The sequence below is a fragment of the Gobio gobio genome, assembly GCF_949357685.1.
Source record: "Gobio gobio genome assembly, chromosome: 21".
Classification (NCBI taxonomy): Eukaryota; Metazoa; Chordata; class Actinopteri; order Cypriniformes; family Gobionidae; genus Gobio; species Gobio gobio.
In genome coordinates, this window is record NC_137117.1 from 36,595,043 (window position 1) to 36,614,729 (window position 19,687).

The 19,687-nt window shown below is 42.7% G+C and overlaps 1 protein-coding gene across 1 annotated transcript in view; it reads right to left on the minus strand.

Annotated features, from left to right (window-relative positions):
* Positions 1-3,747: 3,747 nt before the first annotated feature.
* The window catches only part of LOC307117375 (tubby-related protein 3), a 34,813-nt gene continuing 18,873 nt past the window's right edge, over positions 3,748-19,687 (minus strand). Inside the window, exons 6-13 of the mRNA XM_079802195.1 lie at positions 18,977-19,138; positions 18,591-18,673; positions 18,349-18,516; positions 17,575-17,687; positions 17,375-17,483; positions 17,186-17,284; positions 5,243-5,414; positions 3,748-5,128 (exon numbers count right to left, since the gene is read on the minus strand). Coding sequence (XP_079658321.1) covers positions 4,995-5,128; positions 5,243-5,414; positions 17,186-17,284; positions 17,375-17,483; positions 17,575-17,687; positions 18,349-18,516; positions 18,591-18,673; positions 18,977-19,138 — 1,040 coding nt within the window. The 3' untranslated portion in view covers positions 3,748-4,994. The remainder of the gene's footprint in view (positions 5,129-5,242; positions 5,415-17,185; positions 17,285-17,374; positions 17,484-17,574; positions 17,688-18,348; positions 18,517-18,590; positions 18,674-18,976; positions 19,139-19,687) is intronic.

Consider the following 19,687-nt stretch of genomic DNA (forward strand, 5'->3'; position numbering starts at 1 on the left):
TTTATTTCATTTTTATATCATTTTTGTATACATGTATAGTTCTGGAATTTTGATGGGGGCAGCGCCCCAGCGCCCTCTATTGACAAGCCGCCACTGCATATCAACACTAAAAATGTTCTGAAGATATCATTGAACATTTATTTAACCAAAGCAAAAGTAAATTTCTTACTTAAGTTACTTAAGACTTACTTAAGAGTCTGTTGGGTGAAGCAGTCAAAGCCGTGTTTTATCATGAATAAAACACAGCTATTGACCGATCATAATCAAGGACTGGAACTAACCGTTTTATAATACTTTTTATCAACTTAATTTCACTAGGTCAATCACACTTATATTATTTGAGTTCATTCAATCCTATTATTTACATTAGTCCAACTTAATTTTACTGAATTCCAGCTTTAATGTATTATTTTTTTATTTATTTAAAAATAAAATAAATATTTTTTATTAAAAAAATAATGAAAAACACAATAATTGAATTATCACTAGACTCAAATTACTTAAGAAATGTTTATTAACATTCATACAGTTTATACACTGACAGTATTTTCCTCATTCCAAAAATATAACTTTGAGAAATCATTTAATTTACTGAAACTTAAAAAAACTAAAATCCATTTCATGAACATACAAACTGGCTTTTTGCAAAGTACTTTGTACTGCACTGAACACTTTGCCCCGGTTTCACAGACAGGGCTTAGATTAAGCCAGGATTATGCCTTAGTTCAATTAGGACATTTAAGTAGCTTTTATAAATGTGCCTTAAAAACACTGGTGTGAATCTTGAGACAAAACAATGGCACAGACATATTTTATAGCCACTGACTTCCATAGTAAGAAAACAAAATACTAAACCGTCAACTTTAACATTCTTCAAAATATCATCTTTTGTGTTTAGCAGAAGAAAGAAAGGTTTGGGGGTGAGGGTGAGGGTGAGTAAATGATGACAGAATATTCATTTTTAGGTGAACTATCCCTTTAAGGAATGTTACATTCTGCTATGAATTTCGTATTTTGATAGATTTGAGGTACTTTACGATAAAGTCCCATCAGTTAATAAACAATGAGCAATACATTTGTTACAGTATATCTTTGTTAATATTAGTTAATAAAAATACAACTGTTCATGTAGCTTAGTATTAAATAATGCTAACAGCAATTTACAGTACAGAAAAAGTGTGGCCATTTACCATCACTTTCATGACAACTTTAAACCTGTATCAAGACAAGAATAAATTATATCCAAATCAAATTAAACCTCACCTAATTCAAGCTACTTTAAGCAACTTATACGGCCACTAACCATCAAAAGGAAACGCAACAATGGCTGTTTCCGAACAGGTTTCCCAGACACTCCCCCCATCTGCTATTGGTCGGTTAAACAGGTAATCCCGCCCCAGAATCACGTCATTGGTTAATGTCGACACACACGGGCCACGTGTTACAATTCTTGGTTGCTGTGTTTACAAGCCTGCCACATAGACAAGTATCAAATCTCAGCACATGTATTTCAGTGATATCTGACAGGTTGTATGAACATTTTAACTTTAAAGTGCTCAATACTCAAAGGAGGATTTGGGTGGAAAGTTTACATTTTCCTTTTATGACAAAAAAAATATTAATAGTGAAGAGGATGTGTTGAGGTCTGAACATATTTAAACAGGTGAGAAGCTTGTGAATCCACACAGCAATCTGGTGCATTGAGACCATGAAGCCTTGTTGAAACAGCACCACCCTAAGGACAATTTCTCCAGTTCATCATAGTCATAGTGATAAATCAAAAGTCATGTTTGTGTGGACAATTTGATTCTAGTTTGCAGCTGCCCATTTCCCCTGTTTCAAACAAACAAACAATGAAACTATACATGCAGTATTCACTTTATAATCATTTGGAGATCGCTGAAAAATAGCAATTTCTCTTAATTTCAATAGAAGGATATATATATATATATATATATATATATATTATTGGCACCCTTGGAAAATTTGAGCAAAAGCAGCTGTGAAAATAAATGTGCATTGTTTATCCTTTTGATCTTTCATTAAAAAAAATTCACAAATTTCCAACCATTCCAACTTTCATTGAAGTAAAACAATATAAAGTGTGTGTGTTGGGGTGAGGGTCCCAATTATCGCAACGTCCTTTTCCCTAGTTAACCGCTCAGGGTCTTCTATAATGCCTGATGAGTTTGGAGAACACCTGACAAGAGATCAGAGACCATTCCTCCATACAGAATCTCTCCAGATCCTTCAGATTCACAGATCCATGTTGGTGCTTCTTCTCTTCCCACTCATTCTCTACAGGGTTCAGGTCAGGGAAGCTTCATTTGGTGCTCAGTGACACATTTGTGTGTTGATTTTAATGTTTGTTTTGGATCGTTGTCCTGATGGAAGATCCAACCACGGCCCATTATAAGATTTCTAGCAGAGGCCGTCAGGTTTAGATTTTTTTATCTGTTGGTATTTGCTAGAATCCATGAAGCCATGTATCTGAACAAGATATCCAGGACCTCCAGCAAAAAAATAGACCCACAACATTAAAGATCTTTAACCGTGGGCATGGGGTACTTTTTATCCCTGTTTGCACCAAACCCATCTGGTGTGTTTGCTACCAAAAAGCTCTTTTTTTAGTTTCATCTGACCACAGAACCAGGTCCCTTTTGAATTTCCAGTCATGTCTGACAACTGAATATGCTGGAGTTTGTTTCTGGATGAGCGAGGAGGATTTTTCTTGAAACACTCCCGAACAACATGTGGTGATGTAGGTGTTGTTTGATCATTTTTTTAGGCTTTCTGACCCCAAAACTCAACTAATCTCTGCGATTCTCCGTCTGTGATCCTTGGAAAGTCTTTGGCCACTCAAACTCTCCTCCTCGCCGTGCATTAGGACGATATAGACTCACGTCTCTATCCAGGCAGATTCAGAACATCTTTAGTTGATTGGAGCTTCTTAAAGGGTTAGTTCAACCAAAAATGAAAATTCTGTCATCATTTACTCATCCTCAAGTTGTTCCAAACCTGTATACATTTATTTGTTCTGCTGAACACAAAGGAAGATATTTGGAAGAATGTTTGTAACCAAGCAGTCAATGGTGGTCTATGGTAGTCAATGGTTGCTCTATCTGCTTTGTTACAAACATTCTTCCAAATATCTTCTTTTGTGTTCAGCAGAACAAATAAACTCAGGTTTGGAACATCCTGAGGGCGAGTAAATGATGACAGAATTTTAATTTTTGGGTGAACTATCCCTTTAATTATTGCCCTGATGTTGGAAATGGAGATTTTTCAGGCTTTAGATATATTCTCTTACAGACACTTTCTATTTGGTGAAGTTCAACAATCTTTTGCTGCACATCAGAACTATATTCTTTGGTTTTACTCATTGTGGTGATCATTAAGGGAATTTGGCCTTTGTGTTTCCTCATATTTGTACTCCTAGTCACCCTACTAAAGAAAATTACTTCATTACTCATTAGATTTTCTGGTGCCAATAGTTGAGGCCAACATGCATTGGATAAAAATATGAAAGGTTAGAATTTTGTACATTGTTTAAATGAAAGATCAAAAGGATAAACAATGCTAATTTATTTTTCACAGCTGCCTATACTAATATGTACCAGCAAGGGTGGCAATATTAGTGGAGGGCATATATATATGTGTCTGTGTGTGGGGGGGGGGGGGGGTGATTCTATAATTGCAGGTACATTTGGTGTCCAAAGTCATATGGTTATATTTTTTATTTATTTTAATAATTTGTTACTCATTATCATGGATAACAAGATGCTACAGGCCATAACATTATAATATTTTATTTCTCTTGTATTTCATGATTTCTTGTTAATTATTCAGTATTTTTTCCATCATGTATCATTGTGTAATCAAAATATTTTATTTCTCTTTTCTTTTGCTAATATTTCATTTATTTTATTTATAAAATCCCTAAATAATAATTTTACTAATTCTACAAAAAAAAAAAAAACTTGTATCTCATAAAAATGTATGTTCGTAAATCTTAAGTCAATTCTGTTACTGTACAATACTTTGCCTTTAAATTTGTGGATTTATCTCCCAACTATGTAAGATAGAGGAAATGATGTCACTTTCCACCACTGAAAGTTATGTGCGCTCTCTCTCTTAAAATATATTAATCTAAAAAGTTCTTAAACCAAGAGTTATTTTGTAAAACGTCAAAATTGTTACCACGATATCAAAAGGAAACCAGAGTTTATCACACAGTGGGTTGTTTAAAAGTCTTTTAATCGTGATTTCATTAGTGCCATGTGCTCTTAGCATTTATGCTAGCAAGTGGTGTTTTTGGCTAAAAAGTTTAAATCTTCAATCCTGTTACCGTCAAACTCTGCTACCAATGTTATTTTTGACAAACAATACTATAAAGGAATTACTTTGTTGTTAAAAGTAAATAAAGGAAGTAGCTTTGTGAGTTATTAAAATTGAATATGTTTTTAATAAGATACTGAAGGAATTTCTATTAGTGAACATTTTTTTCCCTTAACTTTTTTAAATGCCAAATGTATCTCCAATTGTAGAATCACTTGTATATAAAGGCATGCCATTTTCACAATAATTATATATAATAAAAAAACACAATATGATACTGTAATTCAGTAAACATATTCTAATACATTTTGAAGCAACAATATGCGTTAAAAATGACTTATGTTTTCATATGTTTTGCACCTCAGGTGTTTGAGATAAAAAAAACATTCGTCATTTGCTTCCGATATAAAAAATCCACACATTCATAAATCTCACTTTATGTAGCCAGCATTCATCATGCATCTCTGCAGCACGTGTATGTGTAACGCCTAGTTCCTGTTCTGCATCTAAGCTAAATGTATCCCAATCGCATTCAGGCACAGTGAAAATCATAAAAATGTCCCATGTCATCAGATAGCACATCTTTCTTCATCTTCCTCACTGACAGGGAAGTTATTGTGTGTTGATTGCAAAGATGTGACTCTTGTACCTTGTGTTCATTCACAGGCCAATTTGCCATCAAAGCTGGACAGAGCGATAGCAAAGGCCTGCACTGCACACATGGGGTAATTATAGTCCAGAGTGAACATATCATCTGCCACCCGTCCAAACTGCATCACAATGTAGCTATCTGAAAAAGAGAGCATTTACAGTGAATTATCAACACATTTTGTCCTATTGTAAAGTTGTAACCTTTGTGTTGAAGAGGCAATAGACATTGACAGAATATCACAGTCTCACTCACTGTCTTTGCTGTGGACGATCTGGAAGTTCTTGACAGAGGCCTGTGTGACCCGCCCAGAGAAGTTGAGGACATATGAAGCGGTGTCATCGTTCCAAACTGGAGTTTTGTTGTGGAGTTCAATCAGGTTGTCCATCTGTCTGTTCTGGAAGCGCATAAGTATGTTGTCGTTGTCCTTTGGGTAAAATAAGAGAATGGGTGTGCATGAACGAATTAGTCATTGTACACTGAAAAAAGTGAAAAGAATGTGTCATTTATTTAAAGTGTATTTTTTAAATTTTTATCTCCATACACCATGGGTCTCCTTACAGTGAAGTCACCATTTTGCACCGCCATGTTTCTACAGTAGCCCTAAACGGACAAACTGCTCTACAGAGCACTAGCTACTCTCTGCTGTCTCAGATTACAACATTTTTGTCCTGTGTCGGCCACCGTAGCTTCTCTACGTGCTTCGAAAGGGAGGGGTGAGCGGTGGGGGTGCAATTTTACAACCTCACTGCTAGATGCCGCTGAAATTTACACATTGTACCTTTAGGTAATATGATACCACTTTACAATGATTCCTCATTTGTTAACATTAGTAAATGTATTAACAAACATGAACTAACAATGAGCAATACATTTGTTACAGTATTTATCAATCTTTGTTAATGTTATGGTTAATATAATCCAGCCATTCATTGTTTGTTCATGTTAGTTCACAATGCATTAAATATTGCTAACAAATGAAACATTTGATTTTTGTATTAATGTATAGTAAATGTTGAAATTAACATTAACTAAAGAAAATATATTTGGTATATCTGATAATAAATCATCTTTTTACTTTGTAGGAATGTTTTTGTCTTTGTAAAGTAAGTATTTTTGATTAATATTAAATCAAAATGTAAAGTTAAATATATAAATATAATTTGAGGAAAAACTACATTATTTTTTTTATTTATTAGTTAGTAAGTCCAAAGTAGATCTTCTCTGTGTAGTGAGTATTGTAATTTAGTTCATAGGTTAGCTAATTGCCTAACTAGCTATCATTTTTGGGACATCACCATGTGATAATTTGCACTTTTCCACTGCTTTTTTTATGTAAGCATGCGCTAGACGGAAATGTTTGAGTGCACTTGCATCTTTTGCAGCATGTCACCTTGGTCTAATGCAGCACTCAAGTTAAAAGAAGTTCAGCTTTTTAAATATGTGTCTCTTGACCGTGCTTTTTTCATTCCACTGCCCTGCATCAAGCATTTTCAACGCAAAAGCGCATTCTGTGTGAATGACCCTATAAGGCCGTCTCAAATTGTAGGCAGCTACACTGTAAAATACTTTATTTTCAGCAAATTCTGAACCAACATATTCTTCACGGATAAAACAATCAATGTGTTGTGACTAGCTATGAGAAATATTTTATTCAGTGCAAAACGGTAGGAAAAAAGTAGGAAACGCTACAGTAAGAATATTCTAGTTCTCTCCAGAACCAAATTTTGTTTTGCTCTATCCTCTGCTCTTCCGCGTTCGTCACCGGAAATTACGCTACGTCTGCATCCCATGCTATGCGCTGGAACACCAGTCTGACAGTTAGCGGAAGTTAGAGATTAGAGTTTGTAAAGTTTTAAATATGGATATTTTTCTCACACAAATGCATCGCTTCGCTTCAGAAGGCCTTTATTAACCCCATGGAGCCGTATAGATTACTATTTTGATGGATAGAAGCACTTTTATGGACAGAAACAACAATCACTGCCATTATAAAGCTTGGATTAGCCAGGACATATTTTTAATATAACTCTTTTTGTATTCGTTTGAAAGAAGAATGTCATCTAGGATCTAGTAAATCATGGGGTAATTTCATTCTCGGGTGAACTATCCCTTTAAGTATAATTGACTCACAGAAAAGTCTATATATTTGGCCTAAACCTGTTCTCCATCTTTTGATCGAGATATACTTAAATGTATAATTAAGTATTCTAAGTATACTTGGCTTGTAGTGTTTACTATTTTGATTGAGTAGCCTATTAAATACTTTTTGTCATATAGTTTTACAACCCCAAATCAGAAAAAGTTGGGACACTATGGAAAACGCCAAAAAAAGAAGAAGAAGTGATTTCAAAATTTACTTTGACTTGTATTTCATTGCAGACAATATGAACAAAAAATATTTCATGTTTTGTCTGGTCAACTTCATGTCATTTGTAAATATGCATCCTTTCCTGTCATTCAGATCTACAACACATTTCAAAAAAAGTTGGGACAGGAGCAATTTAGGGCTAGTAATGAGGTAAAATGGTTAAATAATGATGTGATTTGAAACAGGTGATGTCAACAGGTGATTGTAATTATGATTTGGTACAAAAGCAGCATCCAAGAAAGGTCTAATCCTTTAGGAGCAAAGATGGGCAGAGGATCGCCAGTTTGCCAACAAATACGTGAGAAAATTATTGAAATGTTTAAAAACAATGTTCCTCAAAGAAAGATAGGAAGAGATCTGGATATTTCACATTCAACAGTGCATAACATAATTAAAAGATTCAAGGAATCTGGAGGAATTTCAGTGCGTAAAGGACAAGGACGCAAGCCTAAGCTGAACAACCGTGATCTCCGATCCCTCAGGCGGCACTGCATCAAGAATCGTCATTCATCTATCACCACATGGGCTCAGGACTACTTTGGCAAACCTTTGTCAAGTACCACAATACATTACATCCACAAATGCCAGTTAAAACTGTACTGTGCCAAAAGGAAGCCCTATGTTAACAGTGTCCAGAAGCACCGTCGACTTCTCTGGGCTCGGAGGCATCTGGGATGGACCATCACACAGTGGAAACGTGAACTGTGGTCAGATGAATCAGTATTTCAGGTATTTTTTGGGAGGAATGGACGCCGTGTGCTCCGGACCAAAGAAGAAAAGGATCATCCAGACTGTTGGCAACAAGTCCAAAAGCCAGGGTCTGTCATGGTATGGGGTTGTGTCAGTGCCCTTGGCAAAGGTAACTTGCACTTCTGTGAAGGCACCATTAATGCTGAAAAGTACATAGAGATTTTGGAGCATAATATGCTGCCTTCGAGAAGACATCTTTTCCAGGGACGTCCATGCATATTTCAACAAGACAATGCAAAACCACATTCTGCATACATTACAAAGTCCTGGCTGCGGAGGAAGAGGGTACGGGTACTTGACTGACCTGCCTGCAGTCCCGACCTGTCTCCAATAGAGAATGTGTGGCACATTTTGAAGCGCAAAATGCGACAACGAAGACCCCGTACTGTTGCCCACCTTAAGACTTGTTTGCAGGAAGAATGGGACAAAATTACACCTGAAACACTTCATCACTTGGTGTCTTCTGTCCCTAAACGTCTTTTAAGTGTTGTGAAAAGGAATGGCAACATTACAAAGTGGTAAATGCTTTACTGTCCCAACTTTTTTTTTAAATGTGTTGCAGGTCTGAATGACAGGAAAGGATGCATATTTACAAATTACATGAAGTTGACCAGACAAAACATGAATTATTTTTTGTTCATATTGTCTGAAATGAAATACAAGTCAAAGTAAATTTAGAAATCACATCTTTTTTTATTTATTTGCGTTTTCCATACTTCTGATTTGGGGTTTTACATACAGTTTTAAAAACAGATATATGTTCCTAATTCTGAGTATCTGAATTTTTGTGTAGGCTAGTCAACTGGTAGTGCATAGGAATTGACTTCAAATGTACTTTACTCTTTCCCCGCCATTGACTGAATTTTCCGGGTTTCCGTGTTTTCACTGTTATACGATAGGGGGCGCTATTACACATCTTCTGAAAGAGTTCAGAATCTCCGGATCAAAACACAGGTGAAGAAGAAGCAGAAACAAGCAGCAGAAGCACTGCTTACACACATGTAAAACAATTCAAACATTAAACAGCATATCAATCAAAACTGCCTAACGTTACAGAATGAAACGTCGAATCCATGAAGAGAATATGGCTGTGAAGCTTTTGGTTTTCTCAGCTTTTAGTTTTAAATGTTGCTTTTTTAAATTAAACTTGTCGATAAAAAAAGGATGCATGAAGCTAGAATAAGATGTTTTAAAAATGGAAAGAGTTAAAGGTATATTTCAAGTATAAAAAAATAATACCTAAATAGGAACATAGGCTACTTAAAGTGCAAAAAACAATGTATAAATAGTAAACAATAAGTATGTTATGTTCACTTAAAGAAAACGTACAAGTATGCAGTATAAAACGTCCGGTTACGTATGTAACCCTCGTTCCCTGAGGAGGGAACGGAGACGTACGTTAGTGACTAACGAATGGGGGGTTTCGCTTAGAAGCCAATCATCTTCATCGTATTCAACAGCGCCCAATGGCAGTGCCAATGCCATGGGCATGCGGAATTTGCATGCGTAACTCCGCCCCACCTCGTGGGTATATAAGGAAGTACGCTGCGAACATCGCATTATGTTACTGCTGCAGGAGCCAAGACTGAACTCCTCGCGTTCCAGGCAGCACAGCTGACGTGGCTAAGGAAACGTACGTCTCCGTTCCCTCCTCAGGGAACGAGGGTTACATACGTAACCGGACGTTCCCTTTCGTTCAGTCACTACGACGTACGTTAGTGACTAACGAATGGGGGAACCTGTAAAACAGCGCCACTCAGCTGTCATCCAGTGCCCTGCGTAAGTGTGAGATCCCGCCACTTAAGGCCCTAGGACTCCCACTTATCACAGGATTACCAAGGTACACTGGGAAGCATATCCCAGTGAGGGAATGCCAAGGTGCCTACCGTAGGGAGGACTTAGAGAATACACATATGACCCGCTGAGGGTTGCATATGGAAGATCTCTAGGGTACCAGCCGAAGGTGGATTTTTAACCCTAGGGGTGGCAGGGACTTGCCAAGGGAAAGACACCTGCTCACTGAGGAGGCTTACGGTGGGAATACTCGTGTGGGGGTCGCCAGAGGGGAACCATGCACACGGAGCACCTGGCCGGACATGAGGGTCTGGGCTCGAAAGGGCACACTGAACTGATGTCGGCGTCGACAGTGCTGGAGGAGCTCAGGGCTCTCGGGGAGCTCACCTGAGGAAAATATCGTACGTATCCAGTCATGGGAGTGGAATGGCGAGCAAGCGAAGACACCTGAGCGTGGTCCATTACCGGCCCCTCGGGGGGGCGAGTACAAAGTCGGACACTGGCTCCACTCGGAGATTGTAGAATCTGGCGAATGTGTTGGGTGTCGCCCAGCCTGCAGCTCTGCAGATGTCTGTTAGCGAGGCGCCATGCGCTAGAGCCCAAGAGGAGGCCACACTCCGGGTGGAGTGTGCCCTCACACCAAGGGGACATGGTCGTCCTTGCTGCTGGTAAGCCAAAACAATGGTGTCCACCACCCAGTGAGACAACCTCTGCTTTGAGAGAGCACTTCCCTTCCGCTCTCCACCATAACAGACAAAGAGCTGGTCTGAGGTCCTGAAACACTGCGTCATGTCTACATAGGCGCGGAGAGCGCGTACTGGACAGAGCAATGCCAAGGCTGGGTCTGCCTCCTCCAAAGGCAGCGCTTGCAGGTTCACCACCTGATCTCGGAACGGAGTGGTAGGAACCTTGGGCACATATCCGGGCCGGGGTCTCAGGATCACGTGAGAGTTAGCCGGCCCGAACTCAAGGCACGCTTCGTCAACCGAAAATGCTTGCAGGTTCCCGACCCTCTTAAGCGAGGCCAATGCGGTCAGCAGAGCCGTCTTCATAGACAAGAACTTAATCTCGGCCGACCGCAAAGGCTCAAAGGGAGGCCTCTGCAGAGCACTTAAGACTACTGAGAGGTCCCAAGAGGGAACGAGAGGAGAGCGAGGAGGATTCAGTCTCCTCGCTCCCCTCAGGAACCTGATGACCAGGTCGTGCTGACTTACCTTTTTGTCTCCCAGGAGATCGTGGTAGGCAGATATTGCGGCCACGTACACTTTCAGGGTGGAGGGAGACAGCCTTCGCTCCACCCCCTCCTGGAGAAACGATAGCACGGACCCGATCGCATTTCCAGGGGTCTTCTTGGCGGGAAGAGCACCATGTGACGAAGAGGTTCCACTTCAACGCGTAGAGACGTCGCGTAGACTCAGCTCTAGCGGAAGTGATGGTAGCGACCACCGCAGGTGGAAGGCTACTCAAACCTGCCGTGTCCCGTCCAGAAGCCACACGTGGAGCTTCCAGAACGCTGGACGCGGGTGCCAAAAGGTGCCCCGTCTCTGAGTCAGAAGGTCTGGTCTCAGAGGGATAGGCCAGGGAGGGGCTGTCACAAGGAGTAAGAGTTCTGGGAACCAGGTCTGGCCGTGCCAAAGCGGGGCGACCAAGACGACCTGCTCCTTGTCCTCCCTGATCTTGCACAGTACCCGTGCAAGAAGGCTCACTGGGGGAAACGCATACTTGCGTAGCCCGGACGGCCAGCTGTGCGCCAGTGCATCCGTGCCGAGGGTGCCCTCGGTCAGGGAATAATACAGGGAGCAATGGGAAGAGTCCTGGGAGGCAAACAGATCTACCTGTGCGTCGCCGAACCGTTCCCATATCAGCTGGATCGTCTGGGGGTGGAGTCTCCACTCTCCGGGGAGAGGCTGAAACCGTGACAGCTCGTCGGCTGCACAGTTCAGGTCTCCAGGGATGTGGACAGCACGAAGGGACCTCAGGCGCTTCTGACTCCACAAAACGAGATGGCGGGCGAGTTGAGACATACGGTGGGAGCGTAGACCGCCCTGGTGGTTGATGTACGCTACTACGGCCGTGTTGTCTGTCCTGACTAGCACATGTTGACCCTTCAGCAACGCTCGGAAGCGGTGCAGGGCGAACCGTACAGCCAGTAACTCGAGGCAATTGACATGCAGAAGGCGCTGGGGTCCTGTCCAGGAGCCCGCGGCTGCTTGTCCATTGCACATGGCACCCCAGCCCGTGGATGATGCATCTGTTGTCACAACAACATGCCTGGAAGCTCGTTCTAAGGACACTCCGGTCCGTAGAAACTTGAGGTTCGACCACGGGGTGAGTGTCTGTAAGCAGGCCCGAGTCACTAGTACCCGGAGCGTGCCAGACCGCCATGCCCATCTCGGGACTCGATCGCGTAGCCAGTGCTGAAGCGGTCTCATATGAAGCAATCCGAGCGGCGTTACCGCGGCTGCAGATGCCATATGCCCCAGGAGCCTCTGAAAATGTTTCAGTGAAACCGCACTCTGGCCCTCGACTTGTCGAAGGGCAGTCAGCAGAGACTGCGCGCGCTCGCTCGAAAGCTGCGCGCACATGGCGACCGAGTCGATATCCATACCGAGAAAAGAGATCCTCTGCGCGGGGCAAAGTTTGCTCTTCTCCCAGTTGACCCGAAGGCCCAGACGGGCTAGGTGATGGAGCACCAGATCTCTGTGTCCGCAAACCTGCTCTCAAGAGGGACCCAGTATGAGCCAGTCGTCGAGGTAGTTCAGGATGCGGACCCCGTGCTGCCGAAGGGGCGCAAGGGCTGCCTCGGCAATCTTCGTAAAGACGCGAGGGGACAGAGATAGCCCGAATGGTAGAACTGCGTACTGATATGCCCGCCCCTCGAAAGCAAACCGTAGGAACGGTCTGTGTCGAGGCAAAATGGAGACATGGAAGTAGGCGTCCTTCAGGTCGATCGCTGCAAACCAATCGTGTGGACGAACGCATTCGAAAAGGCGTTTCGCTGTCAACATCTTGAACGGAAACCGGTGAAGGTAACGGTTCAGGATGCGCAGGTCCAGGATTGGCCGTAGCCCACCGGTCTTTTTGGGTACAATGAAGTACGGGCTGTAAAACCCGCAATTCATCTCGGCTGGAGGGACAGGTTCGATCGCACCCTTCGCCAGTAGGGTGGCAATCTCCGCTCGCATGACGGGGGCGTTGGCCCCGATCATGGTGGAACGGACTCCCTGGAAGCAGGGAGGAACCCGTGCGAACTGAATCGCATAGCCGCGCCTGACGGTCCGCTCGACCCAGCGGGACAGCCCTGGAAGCTGAAGCCAGACATCCAGAAACTGCACCAGCGGGGTCATACGGTGTACAGACGTACCCGGTGTGGGCTTGCAGCGATGCAGCGTCACCGGCCCGGACATGGGAGGCTGTGGGGCGTCCCGGTGCGGGGGCACGGTTGACAGCTGCGTCCTGACAGAGGAGACCAGGGAAGGACCAGCGTTCCACTGGGGTCTGCTCTGCCAGGAGGCTGGCGACAGAGTGGGATGCGAGTGGCGGGACCCGTGGGTGGCGCGCACCGTCATCACCGGACTCTGTGGGCTCAGGGATGGGAGTGTTAATTCTTTCTTTGACCAACATAGGGTGCTGCTGACCCGGGGGCCAGCAGCTGAACAAAGGATTCTCCCCCGGCCCTCCACCGGGGGAAGGAGTGGTCCTGCTACCATCTCCTTGAAAGAATTTCCCATCCCTGAGCCGTCCGTCTCAGGAGCGCCGCTTGGCCTGGCGTTTAGCGGGGCGCGGGGCGGCCTGAGGGGACTTGGACGCCTTCCTACGGCTTCCTCCGCGACCCGGCCCGGGTGAAGGCTGCTGCTTGGACCGGGTGGGAGGGGCGGGAGCCTTAGGAGGGCGTCCTCGGCGTGGAGCAGACTGAGTTGACTGCGCCGGCGGCGGGGTGGAGGCAGCAGCTGGCCGCCGGGGCAGTACGTGCTTAATAGCCTCAGTCTGCTTCTGGGCGATTGAGAACTGTTGGGCGAAGTCCTCAACCGCCCCGCCGAAGAGGCCGGCCTGGGATATGGGGGCATCGAGGAACCGGGTTCGCTCGGTGTCCCGCATATCGGCCAGGTTCAGCCACAGGTGACGCTCCTGGACCACATTTGTGGACATCACTTGACCCAGGGAGCGTGCGGTCACCTTCGTCGCCCGGAGAGCGAGGTCGGTGGCGGCACGCAGCTCATTTAAGAGCCCCGGATCAACTCCACCCTCGTGCATGTCCTTGAGGATCCTGGCCTGGTAGACCTGGAGGATCGCCATGGCATGCAGCGAAGCGGCAGCCTGCCCCGCGGCTCTGTGCGATTTCGCCACCAAGGTTGATGTGAATCGACAGGCTTTGGAGGGGTGCTTAGGATCACCACGCCAGGTTGAAGCGCTCTGAGGACACAGTTGCATCGCAACAGAACGTTCAACTGGAGGGACCCCAGTGTACCCTTTAGCTGCCGCCCCATCGAGGACGGAGAAGGCGGAGGAAGTCAGTGAACGGTCACGGGAAGACAACGGGGACTTCCAGGACCGCGTGAGTTCCTCATGCAGCTCGGGAAAGAAAGGTATTGAGGGCAAGGACTGACGGGTGTCAGCGCGAGCCCCCAAAAACCAATCATCGAGCCTTGAGCGTTGGTGGGGCGGAGTTACGCATGCAAATTCCGCATGCCCATGGCATTGGCACTGCCATTGGGCGCTGTTGAATACGATGAAGATGATTGGCTTCTAAGCGAAACCCCCCATTCGTTAGTCACTAACGTATGTCGTAGTGACTGAACGAAAGGGAACTATTAGACTAGTAGTTTACTGTAATTTCATAAACTACTTTCATAAAAATGTTACAAGTATTTAACTAGTAAAGTATAAGTATATCTATATGTTCACTAGTTGCAGTACAAACTAAAAACTTTTTACTTTTAAAGTTTACTGTTATTACCCTTTAAGTATACTTAAAGGTAAACTTTTATACACTAAAAAGTAGGCCAATTATGCCCCATGTAGTATTCAAACAGTACACTTACAAGTATACTTCTAGAACATTGATATTAGTATAATTACCACATAAATTATACTTAAACTTTACATGAAGTATACTAAATAAAATGAACTTGCAGTTAATTATTTTTGTAAGGGAAGATTGTGTCTTGAGAACTAGTTTGACCAATTAGCAGTTAACCAAGGGGTAGTCTTACTTTCCCAATTCTAATATACCATTTTATGTAACTGACTTCAAACAGTTAGAGGTAGTCTTGATGAATAAATTGAGATGACTGACTTTTAAGACTAGCCCCCAGCCAACATTTGTATGTGGGGCCCAAATGGGTATGAAATGGGCTGAAAAATGGGCCCCACATAGGATTGTCCACGGATTCCATAATGGCCCCATGTTAATTGCCCAGATGGATTTCATATAGGATAGCACTTGCCACTAGGTGGGACCAACCCGATCTCATGGCAATTCGTACATATTTTACAAGGTGGCTAATTCGTACGAATCTGTACGACCTCAGTCGTACGAATTCATACGATTTTTGCTAAATCGTACGTATTTGACGAGTTGCCAAATTCGTACGAATTTGTACGAATGACTTACCTCAAACCCCGCCCCTAAACCTAACCGTCACTGGGGATTAGACAAAACGTACAAATTCGTACGAGTGAGGTCGTACAAATTTGTACGAATTAGCCACATCGTACAAATACATACGAATTGGTTGTGAGATAGCGTTGGTGGGACCCAAGTGGGCGACATGTGCAAGACCCATCTCGGTTCCAGCTTTAACCCAGACAATATTTATATGTGGGGCCCATGTGGGTATGAAATGGGCTGAAAAATGGGCTCAATATGGGATTGTCCGCAGGTTCCATAATGGCCCCATGTTAATTGCCCAGATGGATTCCATATAGGATGGCACTTACCACTAGTTGGGACCCAACTGAGCAACATGGTCAAGACCCATCTCAGTCCCAGCTTTAATAAGCTGTTTATGCAACCGGCCACAGGAGTCAGGGTTAGTCAGATCTTTGGTTTATGCTTCTTTAAACGTGTCTCAAATCTGTGACTTATGAAGTTTCATTTCAGTTAGAAATGGCCACGCAAATAACAGACATCGATTTTGAGACATAGCTAAATCCCTGTTCAAAGTTGATTGAAAAATCAACAAATAAAATCAACCATGCTGTTTTATCTTGCTTTTACCAGTCCTTTGAACTCTTTTATTGTGACTTGTGTTTCATGGGACTCATACCCAAACGGTTCACATAATAAGTGCAGTTCTGTATCAGGTGAGCTGAAGTTTAGAAAAGCCAGACATATTGAGCTGATCATGTGCTGCAAACATCAAAATTTGTTTATAAAGCATGCACTATGGTAAGACATTGTGGTCATTATGTAGTATTGTGCAAGGAACTACAAAAAAAATGTCTTTATGAACTCTTTCCCCTCCATTGATGGAATTTTATGTCATTTATGAGACAATGCTTCCCCACCATTGACGGAATTTTCCAGCTGTGTTTTCACTGTTATATGCTAGGGGGCTCTATTACGCAACTTCTGAAAGAGAACAGAATTTCCGAATCAAAACACACGTGAAGAAGAAGCAGAAACAAGCGATATCATATGTAATCATATGCATATGTAAAATAACGTGATCATCAACATTAAACAGCATATAAATCAAAACTGCCTAATGTTACTGAATGCAATGTCGACCCAGGACGAGCTATAGGAATGTGAAGCTTTGGGGGTGTTGATGGACTCGATCTACTCCATCTGTGTTTTGATCATCGTTCTGAGTCCGATCCAGATGTAGTCTTTGACAAAAACTTAAAACTCAAAATGTTGCTTTTTATGAAACTTACCCACATTCAATTTTGATAATAAAAGAATGCATGAAGTTTAAAAGCAGAGGGTCTGTTCTTTCTTTTGATATATTGCATGATCATATATTCATACAACAAAATATTCTTGGGGCCATGAAACCTTGGATCAAAAAATGATAAAAAATGCAGAAACGCTGGCGGGGAAAGAGTTAATCAATAATCTGCACCTTTAATCATAATTTGTGTGAAAAAGAATACAAATTGCTGTTGTTTTACCGCCACTAGTGTTAACTTCAACTGGAAACTGCAGTAAATTGAATGTATTATTGTGTAATGTAAATTTTAGTTTAAAACACATTTTCCCAATGAGCCTTTTTTGTGAATTTACTTGCTTGCCTTTGTTGTTACATGTCAGAGACAGATATAGTAACTGAACTCACTGTTCGTGGGCGTATCGGCACTCGCTCATTGTCGTCATCCATGCCTGGGATGATCACAGCCATTTTTCTGGGCCCTTTAAACCCCAAAACATTTGTCTCCTGGACAGAAACACCAGTATATACTTTGAAACTTCTAAACAATTTTCCAACCTCCAGGTCAACTTTTGAGGAACTGAAGTGAGCACTCACGTAAATGATAGCCGCTAGCTCCTGCCGGGCGTTAGACATGTCCCTGAGGGCACGGTCAGGGTTGAGACCGTTGTCAAACACTGTGAACTTGGTACCCATGAGATTGGACCTAAAAAGAAGAAAAAAACCACAAACCTAAAAAAGTGCAGTAGCTCAACAATCATACTTATTTTGCATACATTTTATATCCGTCAAGTTACCTCAGCTTTCCGATAAAATTATCTCCTCCACGTGATAGGTCAGTGGCATCTATGGATATCAAATAATTTGACGTTGCACTCTTTTTTCTTTTTCGACCAGCCAATAGGAAGACCTGCAGGATGGAGTTAAATGGCAAAGAGGGTCCCTAGTTAATCATCGATAAAGGTTTTCACACTGAGCTCTCAATCAAATCAACTTGTAATTTGTGCTCGAATCCCAGTTCGAATCCCGCTCTGAGTGAGTAGAGTAGGACTGGTTACATGTGGTGCTGTGACCCGGATGGAAGTGAGGTTTAGGGGGGCGAGTGTAACGTAGGCCAGTAGGAGCTGTGTGTGTAAATCTTACTCCCCTGATCTCAAGAGGCGTGCTAGTGACTAATGCTAGAGGCTGCAGTCTTTAACCACCTTGTTAGAACGCCCGCCTCACATTCTGGAGACGCCAGTTCGAATCTCACTCGGAGCAGGTCGAGTAGGACCGGTTACATGTGGTGCCGTGACCCGGATGGGAGTGAGGTTTAAGGTGGTGAGTGTAATGTAGGCCAGTAAGGGTTGTGTGTGTAAACCTCACTCCCCTGATCTCAAGAGGAGATGCCGGTTCGAATCCCGCTCGGAGAGGGTCGAGTAGGACCGGTTACACAGGGTTAACTATTTTAAGTGTGGCCCTTAGTATAGCATTTCAAAATATTGATACATTATCCTCTAATTCACTACAAAACCTTGTCGAATTGTCAGTAGTTCTTTTGTGAATTTGAGCCAAAAATGTGAGCGAGTCACCTTCTTCTCATTGTCTAAATGGAGGTAATAGGTGGGGTAGAAGCCTCTGTCCATGCCGCGCTTATCTCGTGTCACTTTACACTTGATGGTGGTTCCCTGAGGCGCAGGCTGAAGAACAAACTCCTCTAGGTCATCGAACTCAATCTCTGGCGATGGAGGCCTCTCCTCCTGTCACAAAAAGAGATATTACTATTCAGATCTTTCCCTCAGGCTGACATTGCCTCATTTCACAGGAGTCTTACCTTTTTACTTTTCCTTCCTTTGCCTTTCTTCTTTTTTGGCACTTCTGTATCCCCATCATCACTTTCATCAGATTTAGCAGCGTCTAAAATGAGAAGCATTTATATGGATTTATTACACAGGTCTGTGGAATATTTGATTCTTATCCATCGGTATGTTATTCCCCGATAACAACTGGTAAAAACTGATAACACAGGCTCATCCGGGTAACTATATGCTTGCTAGGAACAGTTTTTCCTCTTGGAAGTTTTGCATTTCAAAAATATTTTTTAGAGCGCGCTAAAAAGTTGTGGGGAAGCACATGTGATTACAGTAGTTGATCTTTTGTCCCAATTTGTTTTTTTTTTTTTTTACAAACAAACAGTTTAGATAGAAGTCTTCCACTTACTCTTTTTCTTGCTATTCTTCTCTTTGTCCTTATTATTCTTGTCTTTTTTCTTGTCTTTGTCTCCTCCAGCTTGAAACAAAGAGGTGGAGTTGGCAGTGGATTTCTTTTTGCTCTTGCTGGGTTTAGTCTCTGGCTCACTCTCATCGCTGTCGGACTTAGTGGCTGGCGACAAATTTGACAGTTACACTTTTTATTAATTCATTAAAAAAAAATTTTTTTAAAAATGTTTTATTTATTTATTTATTACTAATTATTTAATTATACACTCCAAGAAATGTCCAAGTCATATTTGATCCCAACATAAAATGTATATTTAAATTAAATATTGCAAAAAGAAAAAACATTATAAGTCAAGTTGTAACACTTGTGGATACACTATATTGCCAAAAGTTTTGGGACACCTGCCTTTTCATGCACATGAACTTGGAGTTGGCCCACGCTTTGCAGCTATAACAGCTTCAACTCTTCTGGGAAGGGTTTCCACAAGGTTTAGGAGTGTGTTTATGGGAATTTTTGACCATTCTTCTAGAAGCGCATTTGTGAGGTCAGGCACTGATGTTGGACGAGAAGGCCTGGCTCTCAGTCGCCGCTCTAATTCATCCCAAAGGTGTTCTATCGGGTTGAGGTCAGGACCCTGTGCAGGCCAGTCAAGTTCTTCCACACCAAACTCGCTCATCCATGTCTTTATGGACCTTGCTTTGTGCACTGGTG